Genomic DNA, 23,850 nt, shown 5'->3' on the forward strand with positions numbered 1-23,850 from the left:
TGAACATAATTAAACCGAGTAGGGGAGACTGGGGTACATTTTTAATCTTTTGGTTATAACATCTCAATCTGTAGAACTATGTAATTTTTACTTTGTCGCTTCTTGTGCTTCCAAAGGATCTCAATATAGATTTAACTGAAGTGCCAACAATGAATATCTGTTTTGATGAAATACACTTTTATCACCCTGTAAAGCTCATACAGAGGACAATCCAGGCTTGCCTTTAAAATCGGGATTTTTAAAAAGGACAGCCTTATATCAATAAAATTGAGTGTATAATATTTAGCTCTTTCTTTAGGAATGAGCTAAAATCTTGTTGAGTTGTTTCAGTCATAAATTTAATGAATCTGCACAAAGTCAATTGTTCTACTTTTGAAATTCATTAAATTCATTAAAAATGTTTTGTTTGTTTGTTTTGGGTTTAACGCCGTTTTTCAACAGTATTTCATTCATGTAACGGCGGGCAGTTAACCTAACCAGTGTTCCTGGATTCTTCCCACACATGAATCAGAGGTGGAGGACTAATGATTTCAGACACAATGTCGTTTATCAAATAGTCACGGAGAACATACGCCCCGCCCGAGGATCGAACTCACGACCCCGCGATCCGTAGACCAACGCTCTTACCTACTGAGCTAAGCGGGCGGGCTCATTAAAAATGTAGCAAGAATTGCGAAAATCTTACCTTTATAGCAAAAATGCACTTTTTGGCCTTTGACCTTGTGCAGTGATCTTACTATGACCTTTGGAAGGCGACAACTCCCTTGAATTTTCTCAATTTTCATAAAGTTAACTCTGAGCATGGCTGTAAAGCATTAACAAAGAACGCCATCAAATAATTATCGCGAGAGTGCTTAAACATTTATTTAACTTTTTAGAAATTGTCGCGAGATTCGATCTTGCACGAATAGAATTACGTAGTTATTTCCCTATAAACTTACCTCTTTGTCTTTGGATTTACGGATGATCACACGAGAGTGCTTAAACATTTATTTAACTTTTTAGACATTGTCGCGAGATTCGATCTTGCACGAATAGAATTACGTAGTTATTTCCCTATAAACTTACCTCTTTGTCTTTGGATTTACGGATGATCACACGAGAGTGCTTAAACATTTATTTAACTTTTTAGACATTGTCGCGAGATTCGATCTTGCACGAATAGAATTACGTAGTTATTTCCCTATAAACTTACCTCTTTGTCTTTGGATTTACGGATGATCACACGAGAGTGCTTAAACATTTATTTAACTTTTTAGACATTGTCGCGAGATTCGATCTTGCACGAATAGAATTACGTAGTTATTTCCCTATAAACTTACCTCTTTGTCTTTGGATTTACGGATGATCACACGAGAGTGCTTAAACATTTATTTAACTTTTTAGACATTGTCGCGAGATTCGATCTTGCACGAATAGAATTACGTAGTTATTTCCCTATAAACTTACCTCTTTGTCTTTGGATTTACGGATGATCACACGAGAGTGCTTAAACATTTATTTAACTTTTTAGACATTGTCGCGAGATTCGATCTTGCACGAATAGAATTACGTAGTTATTTCCCTATAAACTTACCTCTTTGTCTTTGGATTTACGGATGATCACACGAGAGTGCTTAAACATTTATTTAACTTTTTAGACATTGTCGCGAGATTTGATCTTGCACGAATAGGATTACGTAGTTATTTCCCTATAAACTTACCTCTTTGTCTTTGGATTTACGGATGATCACACGGCCAATACGCGTTTCAGACCAACAGCAATCGCATAAGAGGCTGCAATTCACGAACTACAACATTGTGCTATTGTTATCGGAGATTGGATGAACAAATAAACTAAAAATGAATGCATCTAAAACAGAGTTTATCATGTTTGGCAGCCGCCCACAACTGAATAAGTGTAACACCAAGGAAATTGATATATGTGTTGATAAGACTGAATTACAGAATTGAATCAGATATTTAGGCGCTTTTCTCGATGACACTCTAATTTTCAAGGAGCATGTGAAAAGAAAGTGCCAAACTGCAATGTTGAACTATTTTAAGATTAAAAGTATTCGGAAATATTTAACTAAAGAAACCACAGAGGTTTTAGTTCTTTCATTAGTGATTTTCCACTTGGTTTATTGCAACGTTATTCCCTATTGAATCACTCAGAACGAATGAAGTACTAGTAAAGTTCAACGTGTCCAGAATATGAGCCGCGCCATGAGAAAACCAACATAGTGGGTGTGCGACCAGCATGGATCCAGACCAGCCTGCGCATCCGCGCAGTCTGGTCAGGCTCCATGCTGTTCGCTTTCAAAGCCTATTGGAATTAGAGAAACTGTTAGCGAACAGTATGGATCCTGACCAGACTGCGCGGATGCGCAGGCTGGTCTGGATCCATGCTGGTCGCAAAGCCACTATGTTGGTTTTCTCATGGGTCGGCTCATATGTGCTAAACTTGTTCTTGGTCGCAGTAGGTACAATAGTTCCAAACAGGCATTGTATGATCTGCACTGGTTACCCATCGAGGCAAGAATTAACTTTAAGATTCTTACTTATATGTACAACTGTTCTGTTGGAAATGCCCCTCAATATCCGAGTTGCTATGTTGCTCCACAACAAGGAAAGACCCTCAGTGAAAGACGTTTCACCACTGTCGGACCTAAGCCTTGGAATGAACTGCCTTTGAACTTAAGACAAAGTGTACATGTATCAGTAAACATTCTCAAAAAACATTAGAAAATTTATTTCTTCAGAGATTATTTTACATTATTTTAAAATTGTAGTCATAGTAGAGCAATGACATTGACATGAATCCATAATGTTTTATTTATATATTTATTTATTTATTATTGTTATTATTATTATTTTTTTTATTATTATTATTTTTTTGTCGATAAATTTGAGTTGAGATCCGTCTGTTTTTAAATATCACTGGAATAAGGATAATGGATTTCTGTAAATAATGTACTATAATATTATGTTGTGCATTTTAGCTTTGACTACTGACTACTTGAGGCCTGCTTGGGTATTAATGTAATAATAAATTGTTGCTTTTGTAACAGGCCCGGTACAAACCTTTATCTTTTAGACTTCAACTGTGTAAATGACCTGCACGTATGACATACATATTTTATATTACACCGGATAATGTTCTTTATTTGACTTCTAGTAAATGTCGTCTGCTGATACGAGGCATCTGATTGGAACGCGCACCGCTAATAACCAATCATTATCACTTGTATGTCATCTTGTTCATGGTTGGTCAATTGCACTTACGGAAACGTACGGTGTTTTGTTTTGTAATGCGTTGCTTAGATACTATTGCTGCGACCAATGAAACAGTTGTTAGATCTTTTTACGCGGTAAAATGTGCATAAAATGTGTGAACGATGATTGTTCGAGAGGGTTCTTTCTCTCGCTGCACAAGCGTCGAGTTCCCTCACTTGCTAACGTTAACATGTAGGATTTATACATTGTTAATATGTACATTGTATATTAGTTGGGATAAGACACAGGTTGAATATTAAATGTGATATCTACTTTTGAATTGTTGATTTACTTTAAGGTCTGAACTTTATTTCCGAGTCGGATTCGAACCCCGTACTCATATTTCTCTTACCAACTGATCTTGTCCCCTAAACCCCGGCTTAGGAAGGCGGTGCCCGTTACACTTTATTATCGTTAAACTGTTTATTATTGTTCAACGCCGCTGAATATGTTTTTGTACGTAGAAATAGGCGTTTAAATTAAATAAACAAGTTTCAAGTTTACCTCTACTTTTAGTACCTGTATAAACTATTGCTAACCTGTCACCCGTAACGACTTCCGAGCGTGCGAAGCCTTGATATTGATCTATTTAGTTACGTTTTGTTTATATTAATATATGATAATAGCTATCTATATATAGGCATAGGAAATAGAGATCAATATAATTGCACCTTTACTAATCCTACCAGGTGTTCTGTATTACAAAAAGTGGATCTATTGTGACATTTTGATACAAGCAAAACTGTATTATCTGCACTATTATTTACCTACTGGTACTTCGTTTTATTATTGGCTTGTTAAAAGTTAATTTTTTACCATATGTAAGTTGACAGAATCATAGGAACCATGTCTTGAGGGGTAAATCAAACACAAATGAATAAATCCTTAATGATTTTGTTGTGCAAAAAAGTATGATATTGTGTTTAAAACAGTTTTCATTTTCCACTCAATTGTGTAATTGCAAGGGAAGTAAACTAATAGATCTCTACTTATAAGTACTAGCCTAAGGCAAGAGTTGTCATTCTTTGTGGATCACAACTTTAAATTAAAAATTAAAACTTCTGTCATTGATAATAACAAAACTATCATAAACTCCACATTTGTGAAATCATTTTTGGTTATTTCAAGGACTTGGAAATTACTTTCTAGACTTTATTTAATGTAATATTATCATTGAAAATTTTAGGGCCTATCTCTACTATATAGGATACTTAAAATATTTTGCGGGTAAGTTATACTTTTGTTACATTCTTTAATCATTATCTCGATCATAAACTAGTTTTCACAAATTAACCTGCTTATGATCTACCTGGAACCTGTACGCAAGGCCTGTTTTGTTATGTAATTTCAATATTTTTTGTTGAGTGTTAACGTCGCTTCGACACAATTATAAGTCATATGGTGACATTCCAGTTCTGACGGTGAAAGAAGACCCAAGGTGCCCCTCCGTGCATTATTTGAAGTTTGAAGTTGAACGGTGACCTTGGGCTGGGACGATTGCAAACTTTTGAAACTGGTTAATCGTTTGTATGATATCGAATCGAACCAGTTAATCGGCCGCCATATTGAAAATGTTAATCAGCCGCCATATTGAAAATGTTTTCTTTCCTGACGATCTATCAAGACTTACAGACTTTATCGTTTACAAGCAGCGTAATAATTAATAAGTAATATTTTAGTGTATTATAGACTATTGATTATGTTGAAATATACTGCGGGTATATGTGCTCGTCAAAGAAATGTATAAAGTACGATTATAGTGGCGTCATTAAGATCAAAAATTGCAGAAGAAAATGGGTCCATAGAGGACCGCAAATATACATACCAGTGCAAATAGCTGTAACTGTTGACTGTAACTATCTCATCTATCGGTATTCATAAAATCATAACCATGAGCAACACATTGTTAAATACACAATATATAATCATATAATAACCGGTAACACATTTTCATATTTTTTATTACGAAATTAGATTGTCATCAACATTATCTTTTATGTTTAACTTGTTTCCTGCGATGTATTAACAAAAATATTTAAAAAAAAAAGTGAATATTAGATTTATATTTTATGAGATCAAATGCTGATACATGTATATCAGAGGCTGAGGTTTATGTTACCCCTATTCACCCCGCGATTCTACCTGTTTAATTATTGATCGGCGCGTTGCTATCAAGGATGTAATGTATACATGCAGTAATATACATTTTATTGGAATTGTAGGATGTTTATTGTTTGAGAGCGGTATCGATTTCACTTAACTTAATCGAATCGAATCCGATTAACCGAGCAATCGTCCCAGTGAAATAATTATTTCATCACGGACAGGCACCTGGTAAGAACTGCAGACCTTCAGTAAGCCAGCTGGATGGCTTCGTCATATGAAGAATTCAACGCCCACGAGTGAGACTCGTACCAACATCGTTGAGGAGCAAGTGGTTCAAGGTCAGTCAGTTTCAATATGTACATGTATTTTTACCAGAATGTAAAATGAAACCTGATCTGTAGCCTTTCAATGGTTTCGCTTGACAGATTTTAGTGGCAACCAGAGTTAAAGATTTTTAAAAAAATTAACAACATTGAAACGATTTCTCTTCTTGTGAATCGTTTGCGAATCATACCAACATACTTGTAAGATCCTCTTTCAAATTTATTCAAATGGATCCTCTTGACTGATAGTTGGGGCCACTAAAGCTGAAAATAGAGATACTTTTTTAAAGATTTCTTTTCATAAACCAACCGCCTCGTTAGCCTAGTGGTAGAGCGTCCGCTTCGAGTGCGGGAGGTCGTGGGTTCGATCCCCGGCCGCGTCATACCAAAGACGATGGTATAGCAGCTTCCTTGCTTGGCGCTCAGCATTAAGGGGATAGTACTAGGACTGGTCAGCCTGGTGTCAGTATAATGTGACTGGGTGGGGTATCATGCCACGTGTCTACGGCGTAATATTCCAGTGAGGCAGCACTATAAAGTTGGGCATTGTTCTAACTGCTACAAGTAGACACCGTCGTTTATCATATGACTGAAAAATTGTTGAATTGTTAAACCCGAACACACACACACTTTTCATGAACCACTTGATGGATCATCACCAAACTTGGTCTTAAGCATCTTTTTAAGGTCGTCTTTTGCATTTATTCAAATGTTTATGATTGGTCGATTTAAGGGGCTGTCAGGGATAAAAATAGAAAAAAAAACACTCTAAATGGCTTCTTCTGGTCCGCTTGATGGATCTTCATCAAACTTGGCCTTTAGTATCCAAGTAAGGTCCGCTCTCAAGAGTCATGTGGCGACTTTCCAACTTTGATGTTAGAGGAAGACCCCGGGTGCCCCTCTGTGTATTATTTCATCACATGCTGACACCTCCATGGGTAGAACCACCGACATTCTGTAAGCCAGTTGGATGGCTTGCTCCTATGAAGAATTCAATTCCCCGGGTGAAGCTCGAACCAACACCTGTGGAGGGCAAGTGATTCAAAGTCAGCGACCTTAACCACGGAGACCCCTATAAACTTAAGGTCGGGAATACAATGTCGTTGGAAACAAAATAAAAAGATAACTCGAAACGCCTAGTCGTGGAAACAAGACAGAAAAAAAGCATAATGTCGAGGCACTATATGTCGTTGAAATAAACCAGAAAAAAGACATGATGCCGGAATACTATGCCATAGAAACGAACAAGAAAAAAAACAAAGTCGGGGCACTATATTAATTTTTAATAAAGATAAACTCGAAACGCTTTATGGCCGAAACGATGCAGAAAATAAAAACGTAAAGGCACTGCCGCAGGATAAAATGTCGTTGGAACTAGATAAATATAAAATCGAAAAAAAAAAGAAAACAAATTCGGGATACAATGCCTTGGGAAACGAGATAAAAAATAAACCAGGCTCTGCCGTCGAAACGAGACAGAAAATAAAGTCGGGTATGTCTGGAAATGAAGCTATAGGATAAACTTGGATATCCGCAGTTTTTATATACGGACTCACCTGCTTGTTTCAAGCTGTTTAAAGATATATCGTCGCTTCAGTAACAGACTATTGTAAGTTTTGTATCAAAATGCCTGAGGCAAAGAAGCAGAAACGGTAGTCTCACACTGAGGCGAGGAGCTCTATATGTAGACAAAAAGCCCTACGTCGACACATGAATCCTTGCATATCCTAACAGTAATAATAAAGTACCGTTTTCATTTTATTATTTTAGGTAGACAATGGAATGGAAAAGAGTGGGGAAAGTACTTTTTTTCTTGATCGGACTTGGCGTTACTATTGCCGGGGTAGTCTTTGACTGGATTAATTTCAAAGAACTGCGTCGGAATCAACAAAAGATTGAAAAAACTGGACTTAATAGATGTGACACTGGAGTCGAAGTATATCCTTGGCTTTTCGTGGCATTCGTAATAGGGAAAATGGTTTTTACTTTGTTGGAGAGTATATGTAACGGCATTTCACTACGTGAAGACGATGATGAACTAAACACTGCAGACACAGTTTCTTTGATTTTCAGTTTCATAACAGCCACATTTCAGTTCTTAGATTTGCTTATATTGGTGATATTTTCATTTGCATGTCTCCAGCCAGAAGGTTTAAATGTTTTTCATGAACTGATAAGTGATGTTCTGCATGATTTCTTGGCTGGTCTCTTTGGAACAACTGGTGTTGTATTGAACCTTACAGTAAAGAAGAACTTCTCAGCAGTTGCTAAAGTGTTAAAATCCATCTGGTGTAAATCAGGTGAAATACCCAAAACCTTTAGAGTTTTCTCAGTTCTCCAGCTGATTTGTGCCTTATTTTGTATCATTCTTGCAATTATATTACTTGTTAACTACACTACAGTGAACAGTTCGCCTAATGATGCCGAAACACTTGAAGGATCATAATTATGCTTCGCTTTACAATGTGACTGCCACATTGTTTTAAAATGAATATATGAGCCGCGCCATGAGAAAACCAACATAGTGGGTTTGCGACCAGCATGGATCCAGACCAGCCTGCGCATCCGGGCAGTCTGGTCAAAATCCATGCTGTTCGCTTTCAAAGCCTATTGCAATTAGAGAACCCGTTAGCGAACAGCATGAATCCTGACCAGACTGCGCGGATGCGCAGGCTGGTCTGGATCCATGCTGGTCGCAAACCCACTATGTTGGTTATCTCATGGCGCGGCTCATATAATAAATATTTTTCTTGTGAAATCCTGTTTTCGATCATTGTTTTCTCATACATTTATCATAGATTTGAATATTAGACTTAAATTATAGAAATAGCACAGTATCTTTTGTTTTATTACCTTCTTTTAAGGCTCTGGCGGTATATGTTCAAGTGGAATATTGAATCACCTTAGTGCTTTTCTAACCATGTCATTTTGCACATTCTTTATTTGAACAGCTGCTTTATCCGTTTAGAGAATAATAATTAAAAACCTTATGGACGTTGAAGCAATAGTTTATGACATTTTACCTTTCTTATATTCTGTTTGAGATAAAAAGACACATTACATAATGTAACATGTCTGTCACAAATGTATGTTTTATTGCATTCGATAAAATATTGAAATCTTCCTATCCCAGCTCTTTAAATATGAAATTACTTTGAAATCTGAGCTGAACCAAAATGCTCGTTTTAAAACTGTGTCTAGCTTCTGATTGTATTTCTTGATATATATAATTATAAAAGAATTTCTGCTATCAAGAAATTACATTTTTGATATTAAAATGTATTTCTTGATAGCAATTATTATCATATTGCTAAAAGGTCTATATTTAGTGAATAAGAATACTGTTTCGTTTAATAATATTTGCAAGACCCGAGTGATTAGTTAGAGCCTGAGCCCGGCAGGGCGAGGGTATCCACGTATCCCGAGGGATTGGTTAGAGCCTGAGCCCGGAAGGACGAGGATATCCACGTATTCCGAGGGATTGGTTAGAGCCTGAGCCCGGCAGGGCGAGAAGATCCACGTATCCCGAGGGATTGGTTAGAGCCTGAGCCCGGCAGGACGAGGATATCCACGTATCCCGAGGGATTGGTTAGTGCCTGAGCCCGGCAGGACGAGGATATGCACGTATTCCGAGGGATTGGTTAGAGCCTGAGCCCGGTAGGGCGAGGATATCCACGTGTCCCAAGGGATTGGTTAGAGCCTGAGCCCGGCAGGGCGATAATATCCACGTATCCCGAGGGATTGGTTAGAGCCTGGGCCCGGCAGGGAGAGGATATCCACGTTTCCCGAGGGATTGGTTAGAGCCTGAGCCCGGCAGGGTGAGGGTAACCACGTATCCCGAGGGATTGGTTAGAGCCTGAGCCCGGCAGGACGAGGATATCCACGTACCCGAGGGATTGGTTAGAGCCTGAGTCCGGCAAGACGAGGATATCCACGTATCACGAGGGATTGGTTAGAGCCTGAGCTCGGCAGGGCGAGAGAATCCACGTATCCCGAGGGATTGGTTAGAGCCTGAGCCCGGCAGGACGAGGATATCCACGTATCCCGAGGGATTGGTTAGAGTCTGAGCCCGGCAAGGCGAGGATATCCACATATCCCGAGGGAGTCTGAAGAAGTAATAAAACAAAATGAACATATTTTTTTAGCATAAAACGAGTAAAAAACTAATAAATGAATCTCTGTGTTTACAAACATTTTCTCTTCTGTTAAAACATCCCCGAAAAGTGACAAGAACAGCAGTTAAATGTATGCTAGAATTTTTTTTGTGTATAAAATTCAAATGCGGAATACTGAGGTTTGGTTTGTGTTTTAATTAATGATATGGTACAAATATAATTATTAACTTCTAGAAAATATGCGTGTGAGGAAACCCTGTTGTATTTCAATTATTTCGTGAATACATGATAGTTACTTTAATTGGAAATTTACTGAACCATATATTGCACGTTTTAAATATTCTATTTGGCAATATTCTATTTGGCATGAAGACTCGCCGTTGGCGGAAAAAACAAACATTTACATTGTATATTATAATAAGTGGACTTCTCTAAAGTTTGATTAAAAATTATAAAATAATTCGCAAGCAGTAAGAACAATTCAACCGGTGTGTCGCACAGACATAATGTTATATAAAAGTAAAGTATTTAAGTGTTTGTTTATTTTTGTGTTCCTGAAAGGACCATTCATTTTCGGCGTAAAGGTATGTTAGATCCAAATTTAATATTTAAATGGATGCACAATTACTTCACATAGTTTATGTGTAATAACAGTACTATGCATTAGGTTTAAAATAGTACCTGTAACTAAATGACATTTAATCATGAATATAGCTCTTTATGCGATCTTAATTTATATAATTAGTACAGCTGATAGCATGTATTTGATGAGGATTTTATGTATTTGAAGTTAATATCTAAAGATAAAATATTTTAGTGAAAGATGACCATTGGATTATCGTTCAGCATTTTTAATTTTAAACTTAATTTCGATGACAGCTTGAAGTAAATAACTCGGTGTAGTCTCACTAGTAGTACGAGTAGTTTTGCACAGTTCATACCTTCCACGAACGACCAAATCAAACTGAGTCTGCTATCATTGTGGTTGCATATAAACCAGATATATTGAATTTTTTTTATCCACCAGATCCATAACAGTTTTTTTTATGAATTGCATCTTTTATTGTGCCCCCCCCCCCCCCCCCCCCACCACCACCAACCCCATGAGTGGTGGGGGGCATATAGATTTGGTCGCGTCTGTGCGTCCGTGCGTGCGTCCGAAGTTCGTGACGCGCCTAGCTCAAAAAGTTTTTGATATAAATAAATAATAGATAAACCTTGCATGAGTTTTTATCATGATATAATCTTGCGCACCTCCTATTTTTCGTATGGCTCCGGCCCCTATTTCCAGAGTTATGGCTCCTGAAATAGTCAAAAATGCACATTTTCACCTTGTGACACGCCTAGCTCAAAAAGTATTTGATGCAGATTCATGAAACCTTGCACGAGTCTTAATCATGATATGAACTTGCGCACCTCCTATTTTTCATCTGGGTCTGCCCCCTATTTTTAGTTACAGTCAAAAATGCACATTTTCACCTTGTGACGCGCCTAGCTAAAAAAGTATTTAATATAAATCTATTAAACCTTGCATGAGTCTTTATCATGATATGGACTTGCGCACCTCCTATTTTACATCTGGGTCAGCCCCCTATATCCAGAGTTATGGCCCCTGAAATAGTAAAAAATGCACATTTTCACCTTGTGACGCGCCTAGCTCAAAAAGTATAATATATAAATTGATTAAACCTTGCACGAGTCTTTATCATGATATAAATTTGCGCACCTCCTATTTTATGTCTGCCTCCGCCCCCTATTTTCAGAGTTATGGCCCCTGAAATAGTCAAAAACGCATTTTCACCTTGTGATGCACCTAGCTCAAAAAGTATATGACATAAATGGATGAAAACTTGCACGAGTCTATCATGATAAAAACTTGCACACCTGTTATTTTTTGGCTGGCTCCTTCCCATATTTTGAAAGTTATGGCCTCTGAAATAGACAAAAAATGCACATTTTCACCTAATTATGTGCCTAGCTCAAAAAGTATTTGATGTGAATTCATGAAACCTTGCTCGAGTCTTTATCATAATGTTACCTTGCACACTTGGCATTCTTCTTGAGAATCTTAGCGCTTATTACAGAGTTATGGCCCTTGAAATAGCCAAATTAGTGGATTTTTTGTTTGTAATGCTCATAGCTCAAAAAGTATATGGCCTAGAATAATGAATCCTTTTCATAAGATGTTATGTCTGTCAAAAGCTATAATACATAGCTTATGTTTATAATGTTATTTTACCTACCGACAATAAATAAATATTGACTTGACTTGTTTGTTTAGGCTATACCCCATTAAGACTGCAAACATTTGAATTATTTCCCCTTATTTAATGGGGGCACCCCCCTCCCTCCCTCGCCTACAGACACATTTTAGTTAAGCTTAATTTAGTGGGCTTTCCTCGTTAAAGGTAGCACCAAATTTCATATTACTTATGCTTAAATAATGATATCTTTGTTGGGTAAAGAAGCAGGAAAACAAAATTTAAAAACACCACCAGTGGAAATGAAACTTGTAGTGAGCACTTCCTGGACACAAACAAGTGTTAATCAGTAAATCCGTTATTTGACAAAATCAGTTTTATCACCTTCAAAGATACATAATATGCGCCGCATTAGGTGCGCATAAAACTAAGTCTTTTATTTTCTGATTATGTAAACTTATCTTAGTGGTATTTCTATTTGCAGGACCCTAATTCCCTGTGCCTTGACGTAAGCTGTAATTGTGTACTTAACGTAAGCTGTAATTTTGTATTTGACGTAATCTGTAATTGTGTATTTGACGTTTGTTTGTTTGTTTTGGGTTTAATGCCCTTTTTCAACAGTATTTCAGTCATGTAACGGCGGGCAGTTAACCTAACCAGTATTCCTGGATTCTGTACTGCCAACTTCCCCACATGAATCAGAGGTGGAGGACTAATGATTTCAGACACAATGTCGTTTATCAAATAGTCACGGAGAACATACGCCCCGCCCGAGGATCGAACTAGCGACCCAGAGATCCGTAGACCAACGCTCTTACCTACTGAGCTAAGCGGGCGGGCTGTGTATTTGACGTAAGCTGTAATTGTGTATTTGATGGTTTAGTTTCTTTTGTTTAAGGTTAACTGGAAATATAAATTGCTTTATGCAACATAAGCTTTTACTGATACTTGTTTGTTTCGTAGGAGATTTAGCATCAGACTTCATTTTCAAACAATTTGTCAGGCAGTTTTGTTACAAACATGTCTACATACTTATTTAGGTAGCACCGTTTTCATATACAAATAATCAAATGGTATTATTGGAGTCTAAACATCGTCAACCACACTACATTTTTATTTAGCTGGCCCTTGAACGCATTAAGCTCTAGTTGCCAACAAGAATGAAACATGATTATATTTTAAGAAATGACCGGTCGATGTGGTATTTATTAGCGCACCTGAGCCAAAGGTTCATGGTAGAGCTTTTGGAACCGCTCGATGTCCGTCGTCAGTTGTGCATCCGTCAACAATTTCTAAAAAAAAATCTTCAAAACCACTGGACAGATTTACACCAAACTTCACCCCAGGGGCATAATTTGAACAAACTTGTTAGAGAACCACTGGGCAATGCTACATACCAAATATCAAAGGCCTAGGCCTTGAACTATCAGACAAGAGGATTTTTAAAGTTTTTCCTATACAAGTCTATGTAAAAACATGGGACACCCGGGGTCGGGCCTCTTTTCACCCTAGGGGCATAATTTGAAAAATCTTGTTAGAGAACCACAAGGCAAGGCTACATACCAAATATCAAAGGCCTAGGTCTAGTAGTTTCAGACAAGATTTTTACCTATATATATGACTATGTAAAACTTGAACCCCACAAGGCAGGGCCTCTTTTCACCCCAGGGTTATAATTTGAATAATTTTGGTAGAGGATCGCAAGGCAGTGCTACATACCAAATATCAAAGGCCTAGGTCTTGTGGTTTCTGACGGGAAGATTTTTAAAGTTTTTTCCTATATAAGTCTATGTAAAACTTGGGACCACTGGGCCAGGGCCTCTTTTCACCCCAGGGGCATAATTGGAACATTCTTCATAGAGGACCATTAGTTGATGTCACATGCCAAATATCAAGGCTCTACACCTTGCGGGTTTAGACAAGAAGATTTTTTTTTAAGTTTTTCCTTTCGGTTGCCATGGCAACTAGAGTTCTGTGTGGAATTCAATTCTTTGAACAATTTCGAAAGGGGGCAATCCCAGAATCATTCCTGTGAAGTTTGGTGTAGCTTTCAAGTTCTTTTAGAAATTGTTGACGGATGCACGACAGGCATCAAGCGGTCACAAAAGCTAACCATGGTGAGCTAAAAATTTATCAAAGCTTTAATCAAGGTGTGTATCAGGCAGAAAATGTGTTAACAAGGTTTTTCTATGGTTTAACCTGGTGACTTACATCTCCCCCCCCCCCCCATACGATCAAGATCAAAACCGAAACTGATTTGACCCGGTTTGTTTCAAGTGCATTTAACCAGAAACAGAAAGTTGGCCCTCTATATTCATAGCACTCATCATTCTTTTTAATAGCAACTTTCAACACTAGATGCCAGAATGCCTTCCAATATCATCAATCTCAATTCAGATGTGTGAATCCCTGAATCATTTCCATTTTATTTTAACTAATTATTACTAACATATGGTGTCACTGTAAAAAAAACTGAAGAATGTATACAGTATATATCGAGATTTATTTCTAATGAGTCACAAATATACTTTCATACGCAAGTAAATAAGTTCAATCAGGATGTATAGGAGTAAATTTTTAAACACACATCTTTCAAACATTAGTAATTCTATTTTAGTTTATAAGAATGAAAGAATCAGTATAAACATAATTTATACATTAACATTTATTCTATAAATCAGATTGGGCACATTTTGGGGAAAAAATGAGGCCCCACAAAGTTTGTTAAAAAATTTATTTGTAAAAATGTCTCTTGCAAACACTTGTTGACAAATGAATTTTTGCACAAAATACCACCATTAAACAGGCTTGTTTACTTAAGAAATAAAAAGTTTCCAAGTGTAGTTTATTGTAGAATAACCCATGTTTTGTTCTTGTGTGTAAGAATATATCACGAAGGCCGTAGGCCCGAGTGATATACTGTTTCGCATAAGAACGAAAAACTCGGGTTATTCTAAGATAAACCACACTTGGGAACTTGTTATTTCGATTCTAACACGACATACTAGTATCAACAGTGTTAGAAAAAATGGTAGCTACTTTTAACAATTGTGCTACGCACCTGGAACGCATGAGGTCATTGCACGTGAGTGGTTTATTGCAGAATAACCAGAGATAAATTTTGCTCTACATGTATGTAGGTTATTTGCTAGTCGTGATAGAATTATATACCATATTTTAACATTACGTTTATTTAAAACTGTCTAAAATGTATGTCAACGATATATTTTATGATTACGATTCTTTTGCACATGCAATCTGACAGAAACGGTCACACTTGACATTTTTGCACCAGTGTTGCTTTTTTATAAAAAAAAAAAACACTTTTATTCTTTTTACACAAAATATACAGTTGATGTAAATATATATTAAGACAAGGAATATTGCAATAAATCTAGAGCGATTTGTGCAAACTGGTATGATTTGGTCCTGTGTACAGAGCAAATGGAAAGCATGATAGGAAAGAATGGTCAATGAAAATCCTGTATGTTAAAGCAGCTCATCTACAGTGTAACGTCAAAATATCTCAACATAAAACGCTGATAATTTATCAAAATTTATAAAATTAATAATATTTACAGGATTTCAATAATTCCTAACAATTATTGAGAGTTGAAATGAACAGAATTTTGGTATTAGATTAAGTTTTAAGGGGATATCTTACAGTAACACTATTAAGCTTGCAGAATTGATAGAGGACCAACAGGTCTATACTGTTAGCCTGAGGAGAGATTCTCAAAGTAACCACATATAAATTTTTTGCAAAACATTTAAATACTATTTACAGCCCTATTCTTCATTTTTTTTCACTCATTCTTTCTTCAAGTAAGCTCATAAATTTGCAATTTTCTACATTCATGACTATGATATACCATGGATGTACCTTCCACAAATTTTTTCACTGCAGCCATGGTCAGGTCAAACTGTTAAACTGTTAAACTATACCCTGGTAGAGTGAATGTTTCCTTAATTTTACATAAAAAAACACATTAATCGGTGGAGGAACTGCTTTTAACTGTGTTGAAAATTATTAGTCTTAACAAATATACATCACATACATGCACAATGATAACTACTTCCTACAATTTGAAATATTTATTTACATGTAAAAAAATACAAAATGTACATAAAAATTGCGTAATGTTTGTTGCTGCCTTGTTTTAAAATTGTCTAATTATTAAAACCGCATATACCTAAAAATTATATATTATGACACAGTACACTAATGCACACAAATGTATATGTACATATGTACATGACTCTAAATTCCCTATTACCTGAAAACAAAACTATTTTTGTTTTAATACTACCACCTCATTCAATAAAGACTTTCACAGTAATAAGATTCTAATAAAATCTGAGATTGCATCAAATCAGAGGTTGAATATTCTCTTTAAAGGCACTGGCCTCCAGATCTTTCGAAATACAAAAAAGCAGATTTTTTTAGATATCTGGAAATTAATGCTGTATTTTGTAAAAATGCTTTGAAACTTTATTACTGAGAGACTATATGTACGGAAACACAGAAGAATAATTTCTTTTTATTACTTTTTATGGTGAAAATTGAAAAGTGTGTGTAACGCTTTACTCAAGGTAAATTGCCTCAATATTCAACTCACATTTAACACTAAATCCTCCATAGCAGTATTGGTAACGACAGCTGAAAACTTCTTTATTGCCGTGGCGGTCTGGGTTAGATTCCCGACGCGGTCATCTTTTTTTCTTGATTTGGCATTTTTAAAATTGTTTAGAAAGAAAAATTCATATTCTAATGTTCATAATATGACTAAACTTCAATGATAAGAAAGATAATTTTTTAGCCAAAATATTGAGGTCAGTGCCTTTAATTTATTTAGAAGTAAACAATACAACACAAGTCACAAAAACAAAATTTTCTTGTAGATCCTAGTCCTAGATATAATCAGATGTATTATTTTTCCTGCTAGATAAATCAGTGAGTTTAACATCTATGGAAGCACTAGTTCTATAACCCTGAATTTCCATCTAAGCTGCCTTTTTCATGAGAGTCTTCCACTTCAGCAATTCTTCTGTCCGATTCTGTGCACATTCTTACATCAAGAATCAATTAAATAAGGCACACATTCCACTTATGTCATGAGAGTATCATTTTAAAGCATAACCTATCAAATTTATTTTACTTGAGATCAAGATTTCTGTTAAGATCCATGAAAACACATGACAATATGTTTGTATATATTTCCAGTTCCTACTCAACAGAAAAAAATACAATCAGAGTCAACCAGTGACATCTTTTGTTGCTTTTTGATATGATATAGCTTCCAACATTCTTCAAATGGTAATAACATTTAAAGCTCTTCCATTGAAATTTAAGTCTAATCTTAACTTCATAAAACATCACTTGAAAAAAATAATTCAGACAATCAATGGAAGTAATATTAAACTTTGAAGCAGTCAACCACCTTTTTCAAGTAAAATAAAATTGACATTATCAAATCCCTGACTGGTACCCAGTACCATTTTACTGAGATTTGGATCTGAGATTATAGTCTGACTGGTTCCCCGAGTCCTTCTTCCATAGCAAATACAGGCCGAGGATCAAGATGAACATCGGTAGCAGGAACGAATGCATAACGAGGGTTTCTCTAGGATTGAAGAGTCCATCAACAAAGTAGGCTAGGTTTAGACTGATGAACATGAACCCAGTGGACTGAAAAGTAAATTCATGTGAACTTTTAACAATGTGTTTACTGTGAATGATTTTAGACTGTGACTCAATGCAGACTTGGAGCGCCGGTTTAAATTACAGACTCCGGTATATACCGGATTAACTTAATTTGAACGAAAAATATCTTAAATGTATATATTTTGTAACCATGTTGATACTAACCCTAACCTTTAGTCAGTATATTATGCATATTATACACTTAATGCTTGCGGACATGCAAAAACATGCATATTTTTGCCGTGCGCTACAACTGATAATCATTTTCGGGCATGCGCAGAAGACCGCTCCAACTCTGCAATGAGTTACATCGATGATTTTAACTGTGCTAACAAACAGACCAATTTGTTAACATAGAAGGTACAGCACAATACTGTGAACTATGATGTGAGCACTTGATCCCTAACAGAGTTCTGTTTTTATTCTTTGTTGGGTTTAACATCACACCGATGTAACTATTGATCATCTTGAGACTTTAAAGCTTTTGATGGTGAATGAAGACCCAAGCTCCCCCTATATGCATCATTTCATCATAGGCCAGCACCTAGGTAGAACCACAGACCTTAGATAGCTTCCATACATGAAAAATTCAATGCCAAAGAGTGTGTCAGAGGCAGTTTGTACTTAATAAATGAATCGCTTAACACAATTTATGTTGATTAAAAATAATGGTATCTCGCATGTAGCAGCTAATACAATCATACCGAAAACAAAGTTATCAGCAAAGCCTCACACTGATCTTTGAAGTATTATCTTAACCTTTCAGATGGACAAAAGAATTGTCCAAAAAGATGGAAAAAAAAACAAACTTACTATAACACTAGAAAGGAAGAAGGCACTTCTGTCATCGTCATATCTAAAGCTTGGTGCATACAATGCTGTGAATGAGTGACCAAACATCAAAGCTCCCCCACATCTCACTGCTAGTGATTCCATTGCGTCCAACTTCTGTAATACATTGTCAGTTATACCACAGTTAAACTATATATCATTCAAATTTGTACAGACGATGCCATGGAATGTTTCAAAACTATAGAAAATGACGTAACATAAAACCCTCCCTCTGCTAATGACTTAGATGTCTGTTTGTTTGTTTTGGGTTTAATGCCGTTTTTCAGGTTTGAAATAGCGGGCAGTTAATCTACCCAGTGTTCCTGGATTCTGTACCATTCTTACAAACCTGTTCTCCATGAGTAACTGCTAACTTAGCCAATGAATCAGAGGCAACAGACGAATGATATCAGACAAAATCTCTTCTATCAAATCGTCACAGAGAACATACGTCCTGCCTGGGGATCGAACTCGCAACCCCACAATCTGTAGATCTGCACTCTCCCTACTGAGCTAAGCGGGCGGGCTAATGACCTACATAGTCAACATTAAACCATTAATTTGTCTGTTTTTTTTGTTTGTTTTTTTTTACTCTACTTCTTGGCAAAAATGTTATGTGCTTTTCATTCAAACACTTGTGAAAACTACACATATTACTTCAAACTTTCAACACACAGTCTTCCAAAAACTTAAAAATCAATATGACAGATATCTTTTTCTTTGGACAAAATGAATTGTTGAACTAATCATCCTTGAAACAAACTCTTTCCAGGTTGATCATAGGTAGTATTAATGAAGGTCATTATCTAACCTTAGAACTCTTTCCAAGTATAGGAAAAACAGATGTTTTACAAGCATGCAATTTAGTTTAATTTATGTAAATTACAGTTAACTTGTAATCTTTCATTTTCATACTATGCAGCCGTACAGAAATGCAGTGAAAAGTATTAAAATCATATGTTTTTCTATGTCTCTGTCAGTAATATTTTATCACGGTTTCAGATGTGGCATTCTTTACATGGATCAACAGAACAAAAAGCAACATGGATCAACAGAACACAAAAGCATGTTGACATGTATGCACATTTCTTTCCGAGAACTTTATTCCCCTTCTAATTCAAGAGTGTAGTTCAAAAGTCATGGATTGACTCACTGGTCTGAATATATATGACTTTATAAAATTTTTACTTAAGTTACTTGATATAAGTACTGAGCTGTTTTTGGTACCAAATGCCTTCCCGAGATGATTGCTCAGGGCACTAGACAGCTTTTGGGGACAGGTACCTATACCCCCAGGAAGGGGAATTTTTCATCGTTTTAAGACAAAAGTGGGTAGTTTTTTAGCCATATATATGTTACTACTTTTCACACTTATTAATACTGTTTTCAATCATTTCTAACTTAGGTAACTATATTGCAGCAGTAACCTTTCTTGGAGGCACTATAATATAACTTGAAAGAGAGTTCATATCTAGTAATGTCAAACAACCTGTTATCAGAAAATTTTCTTCTGAGAAAGGGGAAAAAAACATATTATTTTAAGAGGGAAATAGGGCCCATATTTGGCCCAAAAAACAGCCAAACGAGTGTCCTGTTGCTAGAAGAACCACTGCTTTACCTTAAACGGTATAACCCATGATGGGAAAGTCATGTCCACAAGTCCTGACATAAACATGATGAAGAAGAGGATTCTCAACAGTGTACTGACATTGCCTTTCTGTTCTCTACCTCCCACACGGTACTCTCCACGCCAGAACTGGTACACTGTTGTTAAAAGCAACATGGTGTACGCCAACATATCAAAATACAGTGTCTGAAAAGAAATACAAAAATGCAGAACAATTACAGTTCTTCACCACTGCTAAACTAGACTTCATTGTGTGAAAGCTCATTCTCTTCCTCGGCCAGTCCTGTCATCAGTTGCAGTAGTTGCTAAATCGGAGAAATTCTTAAGCCTGACTGTGAATATCTAATTAGTGGCAAAATCTTTTATCAAAATTTCAAGACTTAATGTCTTTTTTTTTTCTATGTAAAAGAAAGAATTTTGATATAATGTAGCTTTTTTAACAACTTCATATTATAAATAAATAAATTTCATATACATATACCAGAGGATCGTGCACACGTCTTATGAATTGCTGCCATCAGTTTGCACTTCTTACCTTACATATTCACTGTATGATACATTCTTACATTTTTTTTTATAAAACTGCATAAAGCAGAAGTTTAATACCTTCTCTGGGAATTTGCTGCCATGCTGAAAGTAGCTGTATGTCAAGAAGATAAGGACAAGCAGGCTGCTCTGAAAACATAGTAATACTATATACTTAAGGTCTCAAATATCACAAAATTTGAAAGTATTTTTCAGCTTACAAGGTGGTTAACATTTTCTTATTTAAGCATTGATAAGAACACAAAAAGAGCAAACGTCCAGACTAATTACAGAAAATTATAGATAAGGGAACATGATTTTACTTTAGTTACAGTCAAATTTTACCTAAATCTCATACTGATATTTTTGTAAATGCATTAAACTTACAATAAGTCTTGACCAAAGAGTGGCTCCAACAACATTTTCATCTCTTGTTTTCCTGGTTAAATACCACATTGTTTCCATTCCAATAACAACAGAGGCAATCAAACGAGTAATGTACGACATCATTGCACTTTCATTGCCAGGAAACTAAAAAGAATTTTTTGTAAAAATCATTAACATATCATACAAAGCAAAAAATATGTGACAAAAGCATCTAAAACTACAGCACTACCTAACAAAACATAAATAAGACACCAGTTTGCAAGTGGAATAGGCCACACTTCCACAGTAGTAAAAAAGATGGACAGAAAAACTTGTAACTATTATACCATCTGCTATAATAATAACTTTCTATTATTAACTTTGGCCGCCTCTAAGAGGGGATTTTTTCTAACATGAGAGAGCACAATACAAGAATGCTACAAAGTTTGGCATAGATCCATCAAGCGGTTCATGAGTCATTTAACTTTGGGTTTTCTATTTTAGCTCTAGCAGCCACTAAAAGAACCCATATCCAAACCACTTAAAAAAATATGAGAGGTCCATACAGAGATTCTATAGACCAAGTTTGGTGAAGATCCATCAAATAGTTCACAATAAGAAGGCGGTAAGAATTTTCTATTTTGGTGTACATGTAATTCTGACACTTCAGACACTGTTCATGGTTTCAAGAATCTAGTTAGATATATGCAACACAAACATTTAAGCACTTTAAGTGTACTTTTAAGTAAGTCAAAGACAATAATTCTGGTCTGGATAAGTGAAATCACAAACAGAACATCAGGGGCACAACTTCACATGATAAGTAATAATCCTTTAATAAATTAATATCTTACGAGTCTAGGTCAAATAATTTTTGAGATACATGGGACACAAACTTTCAATTTTTGACTTAAGCCCAGGGCCATAACTCTGGTTCTGCAGAGTAAAATAATAAATTAAAAGAAAACCTCGGGTGCACAAATTCACATGCTGAGTAATATTCCTACATGGTTTCATGACTCTATGTCCGACTATCATACTATGTGAAATATTTTTTAAGATTTTTGCAACACAAACTTTTAAGCACTATGTCAAAGACCATAACTCTGGTCTGGCTGGGTGATTCTTTGCCTTACTCGTTCGGCTTAATGGGATGGCTTATGTTAGGATCTGATATTTTATAGTTACCATCCCTCTAAGCCTTGCCCATATCTACATTTTACTGTTAGGAAAATGAAGACATTAAAAAATAAAAAAAGTCACAAAATACTGGTCAGACTTCCTTGTTCCTAAAAATTAAACCTTAATATTCATGTAGAGACTTGAAATGAGTTATCTTGAGTTATTGTCCTGAACTGGTTTAATTGTTCCTGGTCACTGTGACCTTGACCTTTGACCTACTGACCTAAAAATCAATAGGGGTCATCTGCTGGTCATATGAACAACCTGCCTGTCATATGTCTGTCGATAATACACACACCTGCTCTACTAAAAACCTAATAACGACAACTTTATGACAACTGATCATAACTTTTACCAGCAATTACCTTAAACACTGGTAATACAGTAGATAATAGTACAAGTACATTGATTACCGGACCTCTAGACTCGGGGGTCTAGAGGTCCAGTAACCAGACCCCTAGCCACTTCCTTCCCCATTTTATCAGAACCGGTACTATCGGATCCCAAATAAAGGTAAATTTTTAAAGGTAAATTTTATTTACCGTCGCTTTGTGGAACAATGAACATAAGCTCTGTAGAGCTTTTTGAGCGACCCTATAGAGCTTTTTGAGCTGTAGTGATAGTAGGTTTATTGTCCACTTCCAACAGCCTTGCTGTTGGGTTAACCCTTTAGCGACATGGCTGAGTGTCCACCTACAGATCTCAAGGTCCGGGGTTCGAGCCCCAGTAGGGACCTTGGTATTTTCTCTCCCAGGGTTTACTTTAATGGTGTCAAAAGTGTTTGACGGACTCATGCACTGGACATTGAGTGTCATTCTGGAGAGCTGGTAAGCTCTGAAAAGTAAGGGGGGGGGAGAAGTGTAGTGATAGTAGGTTTATAGGCCACTTCCAACAGCCTTGCTGTTGGGTTAACCCTTTAGCGACGTGGTTGAGTGTCTGCCTACAGATCTCAAGGTCCGAGCCCCAGTAGGGACCTTGGTATTTTCTCTCCCAGGGTTTACTTTAAAGCGGCCCTATTTAAGAACAGTCTAAAACCAATTATACCTTACCCCCAGCAACTTGCTGGTACCAATTTACAACTGGGTCGACTGAGGCAATCGTGATAAAGTGCCAAGCCCAAGGACACACCACAATGGGAGAAGCCAGGATTTGAACTAGGGGCCTTCACCTCTGTAGGAAAGCATCTTAGCGGCTAAGTTAGCCCTCTCAACCAATGCGTCCGCTCAATCTGGAAGACATCTGTTTTGTCTACATATGGTCAAATCTACAGTATCTATAATGTGACAGTAAAATGAGAATTATGTGTATTCACCAATAATCCTGGGAACAGGAAAAGTCCCAAGGCATAGGCACCCCATAAAACAGAATCTCCCCAAATCCATGACTTTCTATCTTGCTGAGCAGAAAAGCCTAAGCCAATAACTAGAGCTGCTGCGCGAATGAAGTCGTATGCGTTTGCCATTTCTTTATAAACACTTGCTTCTTTGGACAAAATTGAAAATTGGGATATTTTGCTTTATTGAAATTGGCGGACGGTCGGGTTTCTTTATAACTGATTGTTTTCCATAAAATGGTGCAGATGGCTTTGAATTTGTAAACCAGCCAAACAAGC

General features: G+C 36.4%; 1 protein-coding gene and 1 long non-coding RNA gene across 3 annotated transcripts; one reads left to right on the forward strand and one right to left on the reverse strand.

Annotated features, from left to right (window-relative positions):
• Nucleotides 1–3,385: 3,385 nt before the first annotated feature.
• Nucleotides 3,386–8,694, forward strand: LOC123534785 (uncharacterized). 2 transcript variants are annotated; one of them, XR_008366374.1, is made up of 3 exons: nucleotides 3,386–3,506; nucleotides 5,481–5,702; nucleotides 7,458–8,694. It is a non-coding gene; the product is annotated as an uncharacterized LOC123534785 (long non-coding RNA). The 2 variants fall into 2 exon arrangements; XR_006683074.2 differs by lacking the exon at nucleotides 3,386–3,506 and adding an exon at nucleotides 4,457–4,485.
• Nucleotides 8,695–14,487: 5,793 nt separating this feature from the next.
• Nucleotides 14,488–23,845, reverse strand: LOC128547216 (uncharacterized). The gene is made up of 6 exons (XM_053519188.1): nucleotides 23,551–23,845; nucleotides 21,078–21,221; nucleotides 20,772–20,840; nucleotides 20,157–20,351; nucleotides 18,521–18,655; nucleotides 14,488–17,692 (listed from the first exon to the last, which is right to left on the reverse strand). Exons 1-6 carry the CDS (start codon nucleotides 23,698–23,700, stop codon nucleotides 17,504–17,506), a joined length of 882 nt encoding a protein of 293 aa, XP_053375163.1. The 5' UTR covers nucleotides 23,701–23,845; the 3' UTR covers nucleotides 14,488–17,503.
• Nucleotides 23,846–23,850: the final 5 nt, after the last annotated feature.

The sequence above is a fragment of the Mercenaria mercenaria genome, chromosome 12, assembly GCF_021730395.1.
Source record: "Mercenaria mercenaria strain notata chromosome 12, MADL_Memer_1, whole genome shotgun sequence".
Classification (NCBI taxonomy): domain Eukaryota; kingdom Metazoa; phylum Mollusca; class Bivalvia; order Venerida; family Veneridae; genus Mercenaria; species Mercenaria mercenaria.